The sequence below is a fragment of the Cryptomeria japonica genome, chromosome 11 (genome assembly GCF_030272615.1).
Source record: "Cryptomeria japonica chromosome 11, Sugi_1.0, whole genome shotgun sequence".
Taxonomy (NCBI): Eukaryota; Viridiplantae; Streptophyta; class Pinopsida; order Cupressales; family Cupressaceae; genus Cryptomeria; species Cryptomeria japonica.
In genome coordinates this window covers 505,688,277-505,708,121 of record NC_081415.1, presented here as the reverse complement: position 1 = coordinate 505,708,121, position 19,845 = coordinate 505,688,277, and the positions used below count along the sequence as shown (strand labels likewise).

The following is a 19,845-nucleotide window of genomic DNA, read 5'->3' as shown; positions in this document are numbered from 1 at the left end:
ATCCCCTGCACTATCAAATGTAGGATTTTGGCTACTAAAATTGGTCTCTAGTATAATTTCTAAGGGATCACCAATCCAACGATGGATTCTCGAAGTAAGCCACTTAAGGCTCTAACTAAGCTTATCGATGTAGGGAATGTAAGAAAAGCACAGTGCGAAAATGCCTTCCTAATGTCAATTAACAGGGAAGATCATACAAGAATGTAGTTTAAAACTTTTACAGAACGTTAAGAATAACATAGACAAAACAAATAAAATCAACACGGAGACAGAACACCAAGAATTACATGGGAAAACCCTTTCAGGAAAAAACCCAATAGTTGAACACTTTATTTCCAGTAAATGAATTTACAGTAAAGTTTCAGTTTGCAATTACAGGTATTCGTTCTTAGATTCTCACGAACTGGACACTACAATCGGCTCCAGGAATCAATCGTATTATGATAGTTATCCAATGGCTTCATATACCAAATTGTTTTTCAGTTCATCTGAGCAACTGCACCAACGGTTTGAAGTCTAACCGTTTGCGACGGTCTGCATTCATGAGAAACATAATATCCCACATGCACCAGGAAGTCGAGTCGGTTCGTATTCATATACACTGACAAGACCATCTTCGGTGTCCAAGTGTTTAACTTTTGGACTCTGGTTCGAGTGCACACCCGTAGTTGGTCTCTACTCCATCGACCATCAGTAAGACCACAAATGCATTGCTCCGATCTCCCGATGAATGAGTAAATGACTCCTCCGATAGTCGATGACATCCTGATCGTCCAATCTTCCTTGATATGCTCGATCTTTATCTCAACTGAACTACTCTCTCTTTTGCCAAGGTGTTACTTCTTGGTTTGTCCGCGCATCCAGCTGGCTGCCACCTGACCTACCACTAGACCGCCACCTCACCAATTGCTATGTCGCAGGGGATAACTAGCGAGTATCTTCATCATGCGGTATAGCAACAATCGTTCGATCATTCTGGACTTGCTCACCCGTTAACTCGCCTAAGTTGCTCTCTTGTCGGGCCCCACCACTTGGTTGCCAAGTCACGGGGGATAACTTTTGTGCATCTTCATCATACGGTATAGCGACAGCCGTTGATCCACATTCAACCTACACGATCGTTAACTCGCCTCTTTTTGCACATGCTTTGTTGCCAAGTCATCAGGATTATCTAGCGATCATCTTCCCATCACAGTATAACGACAACTGTTGGATGATCTGCAATCACCGTCTGAATATAGGTCAAGTTAATTGGAGGCACATTTCCAACAGGGAAGGCCCCCACATACGTCTAATTCACTCAGTACTTCAGCCGCCTAACCAACTTATTTATATAGCGGCTCGGTAAACCCATTGGAGATCATGTCAGGAGAGTCGATTTCCTCGACATGTCCCAATTTGAGATACTCTTATGGGGTGATGAAATCCCCAATCAAGAAATACCCCTCAACTACTAAAATGAAAAAAAAAGGGTGTTGTTGATCACTCGTTCTCTTACAACCAAGATCCACGAAGGCTAGGGGAGAGGATACTAGAGTGCAATAGTGGGTCCACCCAACACTAAGCATGCAAGCGCACCATAGACAAAAAACACTTGTTCATTTTAATCCCACATGAATAAGGTTATCTATCTAACAAAAAAGCACACGCAAATCTAAGCTAGTGGAAAAATGAGTCTTCAACAAACGTGCAACAAGAAAACAGATTAGTAATTTCCAAATAATACCTTGGACAGACGAAACAAACCTGCAAAACTCAAAATGTAATCGATAACCCAAAAATACCTAGGGATATAGCATAGGCATTGACCCACAGACGGCCGCACTGCAACGCATGTACAAGCGTTGATGCGCTTGTGAAAACGTTGAAGTGAGTTTGCGGTCCTAAGGACCAGAAAGAGCGGGAAAATTCAAATTTTAAACCTTTTTCAAAAATTTAAGCTGGACTATACCTAGAACGGATGCACTGGTTTACAGATGCAGGTGCTGATGTGTGTGCGCAGGTGCTAAAATGACAAAAAATTAATAGACAGTTAGTCGAATTTAAAATTTAAAAGAAATAGCGGGCTTATCTGGTCCAACGGATGCATTGAACTAGAGGTGCAGGTGTTGATTCGCTTGTTTGCCCGAGAACTTAATTAATTGACTAAAATGAATGAAAAATAGAATTTGAAACCTAATCTAGAGTTGTTTTTGGGTTCTTTTTAAATCCTTTTTTACTATTTTTGTAATTTTTTATTCAATTAAAAAAAGAAATTAAAGACTATGCTCAAAAGATAAGTGTCTAAGACATTGAAGCAGACGCGTTGTTGCAGGGGTGGACGCACTAATCGACAAAACCTATGAAAAATGGTGGTCAAAAGTTTAAAATTCAAATCAGAGGCGTTGTTTTTGAAGTGGACGCACTAAAGAAGCGAGGCAGAGGCGCTGAAATACAGTCGGACGCGGTATTCCGGAACCTGCGTGCTTAAAACACTAATAACTCACAAAAATGTTAAAAAACGGGACGTGGGTCCATCGGGCGTGCCAAAATGAACCAAGAGAAAATATTTGTAAGGTTAGGAATTTATTTTAAATCCAAATAACATATTAAATCAAGTGAGTATTAAACCAAACAATCAATATACCTTCTCTCTTGTTCCTCTAGTTAGACCTTTGGTGAAGCCAAGAATGTGCCTCTTCCTAGCTTGTTTGGATTGGTCCCAAATGGATATGTGGATTTATCTCCAAGATGCACAACAAGGATGATGGATATGGGGGGATGGATAGTGAATAGTGGATGTATGAGATGATTATGGATGCTTAAAGGTGCAAATTGTTTGTAATATGGATGCTAAAGGATGATTTCAAAAGCTAAAATGACAGCATGAGATTACGTGTCTTGGAGATGATTATGAAGGGGAGGAGACCCCAATTTATAGATTTGAAAGAAGAGAAATGGACGGTTGATATTGAATGGAAATGGAGGGTTGAGATTGAATGAGATGGAACACATGTATTGAGGGGACAATGACATGACAAGGTGTGGAGGCCAAGAGATTTGTCATAAAGGCATTTCTTGTCTCCACACTCCACAATGTACATGCGGAAGATATCCCAAGTACTTTGGGAAGACAAGAAGGAATTAAAAATTGTAATGAAGTGCATGGGGAAAGGGACTAAGAAAAGGAAATTAAAACTCCTTGGGAAGATGAGAGACATGGGAGGATGTGAGATTTTTAATTTATTGAAATGACCCTATTAGGTGCATTTAAGGTTGGAAGGTGAGGAGGGGACAAGTGGATTTAGCCATTTATGGCTATTGTTTGACTTTGTGGCTAATAATGGGGATTAGCCACTAGCAAATGATTAGGGGAGATGATTTGGTGAGATAATGAGAGATTAGAAAACAAGTGGGATTTGTAGGAGGATTTGACAAGAGGAGAGAGAATGAGTGGAGGAATTAAAAAATAGGGAATAATATTAAGCATGGTTATGAGGGATTCTAGAAGAATTAATTAGGCTAATGAAGGATTAGAGGAAGTGATTTGTAGGAATCACATGACTAAGAGGGGATTTTGGAAGAATTAATTAATTTTGATAGCTTTAGAAGAATGAAGGACAATCAATTTATTTAATAAATCAATTATTGGCAGGTAAGTATCACAACCCTAGAAGACAATTATTTGTTTATCCACTACAAATCATCAATATTAAGGGATAAATTACTAAATTTTCAACCTAGTTTCTTTAAAGGTTATTGTTTCTCCTTTTTTAAATGGCAATTGAATTTTTCCCCTAAGATTTTCAATGAACACTCGGTCCCAAGGTGGGTAGAGCTACCTAACCTCCCAGTAGAGCTTATTCACGAACATTGCCTTATTAGAATAGGTGACTCACTTGGGGGTTTTGAAGGATTAGAAAAAAATTTCAGAGATTCTGCAACCATCAGGATGATGGTTAAAATGCCAATTAAAATTGTTAACATCGGGCCTATTAAAATTATAACAAATCACTCTTTGTATTGGGTTAAACCGAAATTATTTAAGGGCAAAGTGTTTTCAATGGAAGTAATCCTTTTGGATCTCATCCTTCCCAACCATAAATCAGTAAATAAGAGTCCAACTTTACCCCCTAAGGATAAGATCATCTTAACTCTCAATCCTGAAGGAGGAGGTTTCACCATAAATACTTTTAAGGAGGCTACCACAGATAAATCGAACCTGAGTAAGAATACAATGGGTAGGAAGGAAAAGGAAATCCTAATTCAGGAATTAGAGGAAGGGGAAATTACCTGTGGAGATGGTGGCATATTTGAGACACCCTCACTTATGGATATAGACACCTCCATCCCTCTCATCGAAGAGCTTACCCTCTTGGATTGGAGCACAAAGGGATCTCCCAGGGAGATATCAGAAATGACATTTAATGGAGGGGGTATCGACAAGGCAAGTGGCATGGACTACCAGCCTTCTGTTATGAGCGATAAAGCTTGCTCGGAATCACAACCTAATGACCCCCTAAATATGGAAAGCAAGGAAACTGGGGAGGAACATTTAAAGAGAATTGAAGTAGAAAATAGGTTCATCCTAGATTATGTGGGCAATGAAACAGTTAATGATCTGACGGATACTTTCATAGAAGAAGTTGTCGATGATGAGGAACTAGCCTATCAAAAAAGGCTTCTTATGTCAAGGCTCCTAAAGAAAGATATTATGATGGATGCAATTCAAAAGGTTATTGTTATCATGGAATCAGAAAAGGAATTAGGAAAAGGCAACCTAGGATTAGCCAAAACCATAGAAGATATTGGTTCCTGAGATTGCGCCAAAGAAATTAAAAGAAGGGGTAGGAAACCCTTATCAAAGCTCCTCAACCTGGCAAGTAAGGCAGAAGGCCAAACTAAACTGACAAATATTTTTTATGCAGGGAAGGGGAAGTTCCTTCTCAAGAGAAATGAGGCTCTTTACATGGAATATTAGGGGCCTGAATGCCCCTAACAAGAAACGAATTATTAAACACTACATAAAAAAATTTAGCCCAGAATTAATTTTATTACAAGAATCAAAACTAAATAAAGACGATTTAGAAGCATTTAACAAAAAATTAGGGATAAGAGAAGTAGTAGGGCTCCCAGCCGTGGGGGCTTCTGGAGGATTAGCAGCAATATGGGACCCTAGGGTAGTCTCCTATGATTCAATATATAAGTCTCCCAATTGGATGTGTGGAAGGGTTAATAGTAACAAGAGTAATTTAAAATTCCTCCTGATAAATGTGTATGGGCCCATTCAGAAAAAGGACAGAAAGAAAACCTGGGCTGAAATCGAGCAAATCCTTACTTCGATACCAGATCACCTGAGTATTATAGGAGGGGATTTTAATGCCATAGCAGATCCTTGGGAGAAAAGGGGAGGTTTGATTAAAGTTTTCTAGGCCACCATAGATATTAGAGAATGGATTATAAATAGCAACCTAATGGAAGTCAAAACTGAAATAAACTCCTTTACTTGGAATTATAGGAGAAAAGGATTCTGCAATATTGCAGAAAATTGGATAGATTTTTCTTACGGGGAAATTTGGCCAACATTTAAATAAAATTACCAACATTAAGACTAAATTTGGTAATCTAAGCAACAATCCGGAGGTCATTGCCAAAGAAGCAATTGATTACTTTGACATCATCTTTAACAACCTGGAAGGATCAAGATTAGCTTCTAGGAACGAGGTCCTCAACTGTATCCCAAAGCTAATAAACAAAGAGCATAATCAATTTCTAAATGCAAAATTCACTAAAGAAGAGATTGAGAAAGCACTTTTCCAGTTGCCTTCTACCAGCAATGTTGGAACTTTATAGGTGATGAGGTCACTGATGCATTAAAAGGAATAAGAAACTCTGGAAAAATCCTAAAGGAGCTAAACAATACATTTTTAGCCCTAATACCAAAAAAAGACAAAGCTAAGTGCTTTCAAGACTTTAGACCTATAGCCCTCTGTAACACATTATACAAACTACTAACAAAAACAATTGCAAATAGATTACATAAGTTTCTTCCTAGGTTGATCAGTGAGGAACAAACTAGTTTCGTGCCAAGCCGATCAATCTATGGTGGTATCATCATTGCCCAAGAAGCAATACACTCAGTACAGACTAATAAAGAACCAAGCATGTTTATTAAGTTAGACATCAAAAAAGCCTACGACAAGGTAGATTGACATTTCTTATGCAAATGCCTAGAAGCCTTTGGCTTTGCAAAACAATGGATCAACCTTATTTACGAATGTATTTCCACACCCAGAATGTCAATTCTTGTAAATGGATCTCCTGCAGGATTTTTTGATATCTCTAGAAGGCTCAAGCAAGGGGACCCTATTTCTCCCTTTCTCTTCATTTTAATGGCAGAATCTCTAGGAAGACTGTTCAATAGGGCCAGGGAGTAGTCATCTATCTAGGGCATCAAAATTACCAATGGACTTGAAGCCACCACCCACCAACAATTTGTAGATGATACTATGCTCTTTGGACATAGTGACATGCTAGAAGCCAAGTCTATCAAACAAACTCTAGACACCTACTCATTTGCTTATGGCCAAGAAATCAAAACCCTAAAGTCAAATATATTCTTCTTCAACATAGAAGAAAAACTAGCAAATAAGATAAGTAACACCCTCAATTTTAATAAAGGTAATCTACCCTACAAATACCTAGGTATAACCTTGGATAAGGGATATAGATCCTCAAATTTATGGGACCAAATTCTAACAAAAATTATAAAAAGAATAGATACTTGGAAAGGAAGGTGGCTTTCCTCAGCTGGCAAGGCAACTATGATAAAATCTATTCTATCTGCCATGCCCATATACCAACTCTCTTGTATAGACCTACCTATATCAAAAAAGAAGGAACTAAACAAACATCTAAGGACCATCTTCTGGCAAGGAGCCAATGAAAAATTCAGAATGCCCCTGGTGGCATGGGATAAAATCTGTAAACCAAAAGAAAAAGGGAGGTTGGGGTTAAAAGACAAAATTCTCCAAAGCAAAGCTCTAAGGGCAAAGTTGGTGTGGAGAATGTATAATAACCCCCATTTAAAGTGGGCTAAATTACTTTATAACAAATACCTCCAAAATTCTGATCCTATCAACATCTTTAGAATCTCTTTCCCCCCTAAGGGTTCAAGAATTTGGAATTTCATGATGAACTGTAAGGAAATCATATCTAATAAGCTTACATGGAATCTAAGGAATGGAGAGAAAACATTATTTTGGAAGGATTCTTGGGGAGGCTACCCTGCAATCATAAGAGAACATAAATTCAATACTGCCAAAATAATCCTGGAGAGTCGGTGGGGAGATAAGGCTTCAGACTATATAGAGGAAATATTTGTCGATGGCATTAAAAGCTGGAAGTGGAAACCCTTAGGAAACTTAGATCTCCTACCTAATGAGTTAAAAGCACTGGAAGTCACATTGGCTTCAAGAAAAATCTCCTTAAGTCAAAAGGAGGATGGATTAGCATGGGATGGATCTAATAATGGTAAATATAGCACAAAGGAAGGATACAATTAACTCATTAGAATTGGTCAAATCAAAGATACAAACATCCCACTAAAACTATGATGGGATTAAAAATGTCTTCCCAAAGCTGGGTTATTTGCCTAGTTGGCACTGCAAGATAGAATCCTGTCAGCTTCCACATTCAGGAGAATGGGTTTCGAGGGACCAAGTAGATGCCCTCTCTGTGAGAAGATGGAGGAAACTACCAACCATCTATTGTTGACCTGCGACTACTCCCACAATTGTTGGGGATGGCTGAAAAAGTAGATGAATTGGTACGCCGCCATCCCAGATTCAGTCCTGGCCATGTTCCAAGCATGGCCGATCAAAAACAAAAGCTGCATATATAAGGGTTTATGGGTTATAGCTCCTTCATTATTGATTTGGGAGATTTGGAAGGACAGGAACAGGAGGATCTTTAAAGATTGCAAGATGGACTGGCCTCAACTCACAAACAAGGTTGAGGCGACCATAATTGAATTAATCAACTGTCAATCTATGAAGGGTCATAAAAATTTGGGAATGACTGAATGGGATGGGAAAATGAGACTCAAGTGGATTGGTTTGAAAATTTCTCCATATGTTGGAGACGGGTCATCCATCAACCAACAAAAATGTAAAGAGTGCAAGTGGATCCCCCCTAAAGATGGCTGGATTAAGCTCAACTTTGATGGGGCTTCTAGAGGAAATCCTGGTATTTCGGGAATTGGATTTTCTATACACAATTCGAAAGGGGAGGAAATTGCAGCCCTAACCTCACCAACGGGTATAAGCTCCAACAATGAAGTTGAACTAAGAGCCCTACATGAAGGTATAAAATTATGCAAAATCCTAAAGTTAGGAAAGATCAACATAGCAGGGGACTCGACTATCATTATTAATGCCCTCAGAAAAGGAAATATGCCTAATTAGAAACTCAATGCTATCCTTTCAAACATCATGAATGATATTCAATCCTTGGATGAAACAACCTTTAAACCATATTTATAGAGAAGGCAACTCCAGAGCAGATCAACTAGCAAATAAAGGTGCGAATGGCTACTCCTTCATCAACATTATGCCAGGCCACCATCCTTAAACTTAACATTATCCCCTGATTCCTTCAAACTCAAATTTAGATAGAATTTTAACCTTTAGATTTATTTAGCTTTTTAAACTAAGAGGGGGTTTGGATCATCATCCTCATTAACTCTTAAAAGTTAGCCTAATCCTAAGATTCGGCCTTATTTAGGGGAATGTTTTTAACTATGTGTTCCCCTCCCCTTTCTTCGAGGATGTCTAACACATAAATCATATGCTTAAGTGGCGGGCATAAGTACTAGTATGCACTTACTACCTTGATCTTTAATGATTACAAGATTATGTGTTCGACAAGAAAGCTCTAACAGATCAATAATTTCAAATCCTAATTGCACTGCCATATCACCCAAAATCTTCAAGAAAATGAAATAAGTGTCATGTTATCATTACTCCCAGTCCTCTTTTTTCAAAGGCATCAATTCTCCCCTTATTTAATAAGAGTTCTCAAACCAGCCTTTTCAACTTTCTCAGGCTTATCAGAAGTGAATTCCATCCATGGATACCCCGGTTAGATTGAAAAGTGTTAAAAGACAGATGGCCTTTTGCGGGGAGATCACGAAGGATAGGTTGAGAAGGATTATCTGTCTCCCTCATGAGGTGGTGATTTACGCAGTTGAAAGAGTTCTAGGGCATGAATATCTCATTCCACACTAGGGCCAATCAGGATATAGCGATCATGTTCCTAGCAGTGACAATGTATTTTGAGAAGGACAAAGAGGTTACGACTGCCCTATGCAGGGATGTCTTCAAGGCATCCATTTTGGGGGAGATGGAGAAGGTTCTTGTCAATATTAGTGACGAGCTGACCATCCCAAGGACTAAGCATTATGACATCTTGATCACTAATAACAATCTGGTGCCCAGGAAGCATATTCTAATTATTGAAGACCAAACCGCCTTCAATGCTAGAACTGAAGAAACTCGTAGGATCCTTGAGTTCATCTTCTTCCTTTTTCACCTTCGTGCTCCAAGCAAGGACTCCTAGTTTGAGGATTACCTGAACCTGCAGGGTATTGAGCAAGATGGGGAGCCTGTAAGCCCATACTCCCAAGGACAAGAGGATTAACTCTTGCCGTGTTGCCCCCTTGAAGACCTAGACTTTTGTTTGATCTGGTGATATTTGGTTTCTACCACCCTGTTGTTATTTTGCTATATATCTCTTTACTTCGGTGAGGTATAGGCTATAATATAGTTGCTACAGAGGTCCTTCTAATCCATCAGTCTTTGTTATTGAAACTTAGCTTGGGTTTTTGGTATGGTCTGGACCGCTAAATAATATGGGCAAAACATGCTTCATTTGGTTCTTATTTTGGCTATGTCTGCTCCATTTTCAATTCTAATTAGGCAGTATAGACAACTATGGTTTTTAGGTCTATATTTATAGTTGAACTCCTGTTAAATGTAGGAATTATATTTCGTTGGTTTAAAACTAAGAACTGTATAAGATGGGGTTACCTATGATAGATGAAATACAAGGATTATATTCATATGAAGGTATTTGCTCTGTATCTGTCATATGAAGGTATTTGCTCTGTATCTTGTTAAAAAATATCATACATTTTTTTCGTCTTTTATTCTAGACAATAATATCATAGTCATTATTTAAATATTGATTTGTTAGATCTAGACTTAAACCAATTTAAAAAATATAGAGAGATTCACACAATGTATGACATTATTAATTTATTATAAAAGAAATCACAAATCTTAACAATCATTAAGAGATTGTAGTTTAACTAGCATATCTATCTTAAATTTAATTTACTCTATATAAAATATGTGCAGATATATCAAAATGTTTAATTTTTCATCATTACACTTTAATAAGATTGATCAAATACAAACTGAAGGGTATGTTAGAAGAAAGATAAAAGAGAACACAGTAAAACCTTATAATCATTTGAAAAAAACATATGCAAAAGAATTGATGAGTTTATTATTGAAATTATTTAGCAATTTGTAAACATAAGAAGTTTGTCTTTAGTAATATTTAAATAATAGAAACATCAAAGCATCTCTATTTTGGAGCTTTCTCATTTTTAAAGCTGGCATTCAAAATCTAAGTTTCTATTTCTATGAAATTCTTTCAAATTACCATTTAAAAGACAAGTTTCTATTTTACTACTATGTTAGAGACAAGTTACTCTATCATTGGAAATTTGGTTTTTGCTTTAAAAGAATCTTTAATAGAAATATATATAATTATAAAAAATATACATAATTCTAAATAATGAGTATATATGACATCTTTTATATTTAAAAAGCTTTTTTTTTATTTTAATGTTTCTATGTTTTAATTATAAAAAATATACATAATTCTAAATAATTTTTAAATATATGTGAAATTTTTATAGACCTTTTTTTTAACTTGTATAAAATTTTGACATATTAAAATGTGAAAAGAATAGTTTTTTAAGTATGTACAAGTTTTTATATTTCAATATATATCTACCTAATCTATGTCTGATATAGAAAGTTGCATACACATTAATGAAATAATGTTTATAATATCTTTAAATCAAACTTCTTATATTCACAAAATGTTAAATTATTCTAGATATTCTAAAAAAAAAAGCTAATCAGCTTCAAAAAAATTTGTAGATACAAATTTGTAGATGTGGAAGCGGCTTCTTAACTCTTCCCTAATAAAGAGATTTTTAAAAGATCATGTAAATTCAACCCTACTCAAAAACTCTTTGAATTTTTCAGCACCAAGAATATCCATTACGGAGGAAACACAAGTATTTGTATTTACAAGTATTTAAAATACTCTAAAAAGCATATTCAAAAAAATATATATATATTCCTCAAACTATAGAGTATACTCAAAAATTCCTTTTAAGAGAACTTTTCCAAGCAATAAGGTTTTCGCAAAATGTAAATCAAGATAATTACATCTTATCCTAAGATAACACATCTTAAGTTCATGGTACCAATAAATTTTCTCTATCAACAATTATTTTAGGCTCATGTTTGTGATACCAACGAGTTACAAAACAAAAAAAATTGATATGAATTCTTTAGTGGACAAATAATAATTTAAATAAAGACAAAAAACACAATCCTAAACGACATAAGAAAAAATGTTTTAAGAGACAAACTTCTTTTACAAATTTAAGTTTCAAAAATAATACATTCATAAAATATGCAGTAGCCATGAAGACTACAAATAAAAAAGATTCAAACATTTTATTCTTCATTATAATGGGAAGATCATGTGCTTCTCCTCTTCTTAACATCATAGAGGAAAATAAGCCTTCTTTTATGAATCACACTATATAGAGCTCAATTTGTCCCTTCCATCTGTGGGAAAGGGTGTCTTTGGAAGCCCAACTTCTGAGAAAAAATCATGCTCCTAAACAAAAAAAGAAAGAAGAGAAGATTTAGAAGACAATGAGTGTTGTAGATTGAATCAGACCAAATAAGAGCAAAGTGGATTTTATATTGGGGTTGTTTTCTATATGTTGAGTGAACATGGCACATTGCTTATGTATCCTGTAGCAAGAATCACAACATCAAATTCCTTCTCTTGCCCATCTACAAATTTGGCTTTGCAAGATGTGAAGCAATTGATTGCGGACAATACTTGTAAAAAGTTAAACATGGATTTATAAACCCATTAAATTACATTTCAGAGTTCACTGCTCTATATACCACAAGCATACAAAATTTGTGTACCTTGATCTGCCCTTTCTTTATTTTGACAGAGTTCCAATGTCAAACATAGGAGTTTTCTCACACTTGTTCTTGAGCTCCAGAGGCCCCATCTTAGGCCTCCTCATACCATATATGGTAGTGTCGCCTAACACGACCCAAGCCAACACCAACAGAAGCAACTAAAAATCCACCACCCAAAGTGATAACCATTTGAGAAGCCACATTGCCAATCCATTTTCTCTCCCGCCCAATCTGATTTTGGGAATGCTTGGCTGTGAACAAATTTTTTAGGAATTAAAAAAAATAAAAATTAGAATTGCTTGTACGGGACACAAAGTTAAAATTTTTCACACATTGCAAAAAAATTGCCATTAACGATGTTGTCGTATGTCATTCTAGTTCGATGTTAACACCATTTTTTATGATGCATGTTATTATGTATGGTGCTTTTATGTTACCATGCCTTTTTGTGTGGAGAATAGCCACTGGCTTAACTAACTAGGTGTCCAAAGGACCCAAGAGGGAAACTAGATAGTTAAGAGACCCATTCATACCAATAGAGGGAACCATATTATTATTGACCATCAAACCATTCTCAACATTATGAACATATTCTCGTTTGGGTGGAAGGACATTGGTTTTAGAAAAAATGATGGTGATAGATTTTTGACCACTAACAATATATATCAACCAACCTCTTCAATCAAGGATGTCGAAGACTTTACTATTAACTTAGGAGTTGGCTTAAGCATGATTGGACAAACATTAATTTTATGGTTTGAAACTTGGCATTGAAAAAGAAGTGTTTGGGAAACTAACATAGGTGACCTTTTATAAAAACCAAAAGCAAACTAACTTGAACTTTTGTATACTCTTGAGGTTAGAGGTAAGCTCCACCTCCAAACAAAACTTTCTCTAGTATCAATTAGTGAAACTCTTGTTTAACTCATGGTAAATAAAATGACTAAGTGAATAAGTAAACTCCTATTATTTGTAGTTTTGAATTTGATTGTGTGATAATTTTATTTATCCATCAACGTTTCCAATCACACTATGATCCATCATCGGATGCAAGAGAGTTCAAGAAAATGCAAGATAGATTGTTGTAGACTAATGATTCAATATAAAGAGGGGTGAAAGGAAGGGAGGGGAGAGGAAGGGGTGAGCACAAGGAGCAAGTAAACTATTCCAAAAATCTCTACAAATAGATGAGGAGCCTAAGAAACTCAACTCACATAAGAATCTTGAAGGAAACTTATTTAAAGACTTGAAAGTCCTTGATCCAACACATAAATATAAAAAAAATGTTCTAGATAACCAACAACTAAATTGATCAAGCAACATATATATCTATTCTAATCCTTGATCAGAAAGATAAACATTAAAAAAAATGTGCTAGATAACCACCAACCAAATTAGTGTAGCAACATATATATCTATTCAAAATGTGGAAATGTAAACCATAAATAAATAAATAACTCCCAAAAAGTTGTTTTGTATCTTATATAGCTTAAACGTGGGTTTTCATTTTTTCTTTATTTAATTTTTCATAAAACAAATGTACGTCCCATTGGCCAGTGTGTTTCATGCGTGCGAATATCGATAGGCAAGCATTATCTATCCAGCCCACCAATTTCAATTAAATAATAATTACATCTAAATTTTAATTAATTAATAATAATTACGGTCAACTGTGCATGCACCATGCTGATAAGCATCTCCAGGTGCTAGAATCTCGGCGTTTTCTGAATCATCACAAATTTTATTTTTTTTAAATTCTTAATTGTATTGCTTTGATCACAATCTTGGCGCGTTTCGAACCCACAATCTCCTCGTTTTCTCTCGACCACCATTTTCTGTGGCAATGCTTGTCAGAAGCTGCTTTCTGACATTCTGTCATGCATTTTACCGTCCCTAACCTTATCTTCTCAAAGCGTCTTTCACTTGGATAAAAGTTGTCTTTTCGTAAATCTCAGAGGACCACTTTTGGCGGACATTTTTGAGCCAAAACACTGTTCAGTGATTCGATAAGGAGCAATTCGGGCCAGACAAAGTAAAGCAGCTATCTAATCGGCATGTCTGCAGGATTGTGATTTGAATAATCTAAAGTACCAGTCCCACTGATAGATTACGTGTATGAACATCTCGTTTGAACTCATCTCAATCCAACATTAATATCAATTTCGGAATATACCTACCAGATTCTTCTCGAGATCCAGCCAAAGAGTATCTTTTACTTTTTAAGGGTTTAATATGGATTTGCTCTGCCAGAATTATATCATAGCCGCCCTAATTTTGTTTCTAGCTAATGGGGAATTGTATGGAATTCAAATAAAGTGGGCTTGACGGCCTATTAAAGTTGGATCACTCTTTCTGGGTTTGGTTACTCGGGGAAGAAACCCAAATGGAGGAGGAGCAGATCCTGGATTTGAAGGGCTTGAAAGTTGCTCTGTTAGAGCCAAATGGGGAAGAGCAAATCAAGCTTACCATAGATGAGATGCTCCAGAAATGGACAGGGGAGTTCGGATGTTGGCAGATGAGACACTTTGTGCTGACCAGTCTGGCTTGGACTCTGGAGGCTCTGCACACAATGGTCATGATTTTTGCTGATCGTCAACCGCCTTGGCAATGCAAGGATTCTGTGGGCTCGAGTTGTAGTCCTGCAAGCTCTGTGTGCTCCATGGCAGATGCATTTTGGGAGTGGGTTCAAGGCCCCGGAGTTTCTACTGTCTCTGAGTGGGGGCTTATATGCGGTGACAAGTACAAGGTTGGAGTGGTGCAGTCTGCCTTCTTCCTCGGTTGTCTTGCTGGTGTGTAGTTTTTTACTTGCTGAATCTATATGTCTGTCCATGATTATATTGCTTGATTTGAAACTGCATTCAATCATAAAGAGAGACATGAGAGGAAAAGCTTTTGGCTGAACTTTAAGAAAAAAAAATTTCTTGGGAGTGGGGGGGCGCTGAATTCGAAGGAGGAGGTCGATAGGATTGTCTATAAGAAAACCCAGATTGTAATTTGGGGGGCCCAATTTTTTATTCAATTTAAGCAAAGATTTTTGTGGCTGAATTTTTTAAAAAATTTAGAAGTTTGTGTATATTTTATGGAAATTTTATGGAAATTTATAAGAACGTTTTTACTATTTGATACAGGATCACAATATTTAGATTGAGAGTTAAATCATTTTGCTATCTGATATGGAAGCATAATTCTTAGACTAAAACCTCTTCTAGTATAAGACAGAAAAATTTCACATATTTTACCAACAGGGACAAATTTCAAAACTTTATTCAATCATAAAGAAAGAGAGAAAATAAAAAAAAATTTGATTGGATTTAAACAAAAAAATTTGTGTTTAGCCAAAATTGTAATTTAGGGAGTTCAAAATTTTTCAGTAGTTTGTGAATTTTTAACAGAAGACTTTATATCATCTATAAGATTGTTTTTATTGTCTGATATAGGAACGGAGTTTTAGACTGAAATCTAGGAACATTTTTACTATCTGTTATGGAAGCACAACTTTAGACCAAAACCTCTTCAACTGAATTAAATCAAGCTTTGAAATCTTTCAACCCTCAATTTTCTTCCCCTCTAAATAGGGAGCTCAGAGATTTTATTATTTTAAGCAGACTGAAACCTAAATCATTCATAAGACTGTTCGGTGTAGCTTCCGAGTTTGATTGTGTGACAGTTTTGATGCAAAAAAAACTCACTCAATCAAACCAAGAAACTACAGTGAACTATAACCTCTGGAAACTTAATATCATTAATCCATAAACCTGTCGCTATCTAATACATAAACACGAACCTTAGACTAAAACCTCCACCACTAAATAAAAAATAAACTTTAAAAAACTTACAAACATCCAATTTACCTCCTCTACAAACATTGCACCTTAAAAATTGACTAAGCCCAAAATTTGAGGGGCGTGGGCCTTGAAACTGTATTGGAATGCACAAATCAGCCCTTCTAACTCAACTACATTTGACTGGAATTCTGTTCAGGTGCGGGAATATTCGGGCACCTTTCCGATTCATCACTGGGCAGAAAGGGATGTTTGACCATGGTATGTGCAGCAAATGCCGTCTTGGGCATTCTGACGGCGATGTCGGCAAATTACTGGGTCTATTTGAGTCTGCGTCTGTTGACAGGCATTTGTACAGGTGGAGTGGGGCTGTGCGCTTTTGTATTGGCCACAGAACCAGTGGGTCCATCAAAGAGAGGTCCAGTGGGCATGTCAGTTTTCTACTTGTTTTCAATGGGCGTAGCAGTTCTACCAGCCATTTCATACTGGTGCACCACATGGAGGCTTCTCTACATCTTCACCTCCATTCCTTCGGCCCTCTTCTGTCTCTGCGTTTTGCCCTTCATCTCCGAATCCCCGCGCTGGTACCTTGTCAGAGGCAGGCTGGAGGACGCCATGATTGTCATGAGATCCATAGCACAAGCCAATGGAAACACAATCCCCCAAGGAATTTCTCTAAAACTAGACCAAGAAGAAGAAGAAAACCAGACCCAAGATTCGACCCTGCATGACCCCCAAGGAATTTTTCTGAAACTAGACCAAGAAGAAGAAAACCAAACCCAAGATTCGACCCTGCATGAAGTTTCAGGAAACCTCCTCGATGTTCTGAGCTCACCCATGACAAGATCCCGAATCATCATAATGGTCTTCATCTGGTTCGCCTGTGCAATAGTTTACTATGGCCTGAGCTTAAATGTGGTAAATCTCAGCAGCAATTTGTACCTGAGTGTTTTCCTCAATGGAATAGCAGAAATGCCCGCCTTCGCTCTTACAGCACTGTTCCTAAACAAGCTGGGAAGAAGAGTAATGCTCGTTTCCACCATGTTGTTAAGTGGGTTTTTTGCTTCGGTTGGAAGCGTGATCTCGGCAGTTTTACACAATCCCAATGTTGATACTTCATTGGTGGGGATTTTAACAGCCGGACAACTGGCCTGTGGTTTGGTGGGAATATTTGGAATGGCGGGTACATATAATTTGTTGTACATATACACTTCTGAGCTGTTTCCAACGGTGGTGAGGAACGCAGCTTTAGGGTTCACAAGCCAAGCGGGGCATATTGGGGCTCTGATTGCTCCGCTGGTGGTTGTAATGGCAAGCATCTATCCTTGGCTGCCTTTGGCCATCATTGGGATGGCGGGTATGGTGGGAGGAATTCTGGGTTTTGTTCTGCCAGAGACCATGAATCGCCCCATGTATGAAACAATGGCGGGCATGGAATACGGAGAAATTTCCAGTGCATAGCTATCCATGTGTTCTTATCATCCCGTTGAGTAGGAAAGCAGACTGAAATACAGAAGATTCAAAATAGAGATTCCGACTCTTTGTTTCATATAGCCGTATAAGGCTGATTGTCTCATAGACTATTTTTAGCCTCTTAGATGTTGATAGAATTGTTCTTGCCGCCTTGATCTAAAATAGAGATTTCTACTCTTTTGTTGTATCTGATATTGTGGATTAGATTTTGAAGAGAGATTTTATAATCATTAATGTTAACCTGGTGGTTTAGACATTTGTGGCTGCCTTGTGAAAAAAAATTCCACTCTTTTGTTGTTTCCTGCTTTTTTTTTGGTTTTGTAGGGAGAATTTATAATATTTAACTTGTTAGTTTTTTAATTTGTTTGAACATCATTTCTATGATTTATTATTTGGATGAGTGATTGAGAAAAGAAAAATCATTTTTTATGTTTTTATGTTCTATTTAATGATTTCTGGTATATTAGAGACATTAATATTTCCATAGCCCATAGTAATTTAGTACATTTCGATTCAATTTTGTCTTTGTTTTTTGCATCAACATGAAGCATACTCCATGATTCATCATCATAATAAAAAGCTTTACGTGTTTGGTATATTATTTATAATTTAAAAAAGGATGGTTTTTGGTAATGTTGTTTTTGATAAATTAAAAAGTGGAAACAGGGTTCCAACTTCCAAGTCTTCTACAACATAGAGAAAAAGATCAAAAGGTTACAATGACAACAACACATGAACACAAAGCAATTTTTATTATAATTGATAATAGTATTTTGAGATATTATTAAATAATTGATAAGAAGAATTTATTATAGTTTTATTATTAAATGGTATATTTACATATGTATGTGTGCACACATAAGTTATTATGCTTGGTTTATATGTTTTTATTTGTGTTATTGTCCTCTCATTGTCACCCCTTGTTTCATACTACCTTCTAGTATAAGGGATCTTCATATTTATTGTAGGCTTTTTTAGTTTCTCTCACTTTCAAACTATTCTTTTTTCTTCTAAAATGAATACTAATCAAAGTGCCCTAACATTTGATGCCAAGGTTGTTGACTTAGAAGAATAGGTAAAAATTGTACTTTGAAACGTTATCATGAGTTCATACTAAAACCGGTTCACAAAGTAAGTCTTGTGGTCTTAATGTTGTTTTACATGTTCATGACCTTTTGAAATGTGTGGAAAGGACTTGAAAACTATATTCTTGTTAGGTATTTTGTTGGTAAATTTCCCTCTGAAAGTATGCTAAGGAGTTGGATCAACTTTGCCAAGGGCCCTCATGGGGTTCGTGTGGAGACTATCCAATACCTTACTAAGTTTTTGTTTTGTTGTTGTTGAAGTCAAGTTTGTTGGGATCATTTTTAAACATAGGCTTTGGTACATTCATTCCTCTTTGCCAATTTTTATCTCACAAATTCAACACTTTGTTGTCTCTAAGGAGCATTCTCTTTAAGTCCCATTCTAAGTTGAATTCCTTGGTCTCCCCTTGCCAATTTAGCCCTTTCTTAGACCATGTTGCGGACAAGCTATTAAAAATAGAGAAGGAGATCATAAAAAATGGAGAAGAACCCTATAATAAAAGAACAAAAAGAAAATCATTTAAAATATAACTCACCAAATGATCACAACCTTCAATATATACGTGTACATGAGATTTCCAATAATTGTTTCAAACAAAAATTCTCTTTTGTTATGATTTTATGGATGTCCATACTATGTTCTAAGGGTCACCTTTTTGTATAGGCTTGAAGGAAGCTAGAAAATGTTTTAGAGAATGGATTTATAACTCTCAATCATTTTTGCTTAAAATTTTTGAAGTCCCTTTCAACTTAAACCATTTTGCACATATATTAAAAAAACATTGCACTCCATTTATACAATAAAATTGTTATAAATACAATAAAATATAAAAGAAGAATACAATTAAACAAGATTTTCTAAAAAAAGACATTATAGTAGCAATAAAGAAAATCGAGCATGACACATTATACAAAAGACATATTTTGATGAAAACTTGGAAGAAAATATTTATATTCATAAAGTTTGAAATATAGAATGTGGTTATGAGAAAATAGCCCATTAAATTTGAAAAATCCTTACTGAAAGAGGGCTAAAAATGACATATTACTCCCAATATGAATTCCTATCATTTGACATAAAATTTCATAAATATTGAATCATGGTTCCTCATTAACATCCAACAATCATTAGATGATCGACCTTAAAGTGATGATCAAAAATTAAAAAAACAACTAATTAAATATTCATATCTACTTCAAGTTAGATTCTCCACC

The 19,845-nt window shown here is 36.1% G+C and overlaps 1 protein-coding gene across 1 annotated transcript; it reads left to right on the top strand.

The window, feature by feature from the left end:
* Nucleotides 1-14,243: 14,243 nt before the first annotated feature.
* Nucleotides 14,244-17,801, top strand: LOC131068355 (organic cation/carnitine transporter 4). The gene is made up of 2 exons (XM_058003542.2): nucleotides 14,244-15,079; nucleotides 16,272-17,801. The coding sequence occupies exons 1-2, from the start codon at nucleotides 14,674-14,676 to the stop codon at nucleotides 17,531-17,533; spliced, it is 1,668 nt and encodes a 555-aa protein (XP_057859525.2). The 5' UTR covers nucleotides 14,244-14,673; the 3' UTR covers nucleotides 17,534-17,801.
* Nucleotides 17,802-19,845: the final 2,044 nt, after the last annotated feature.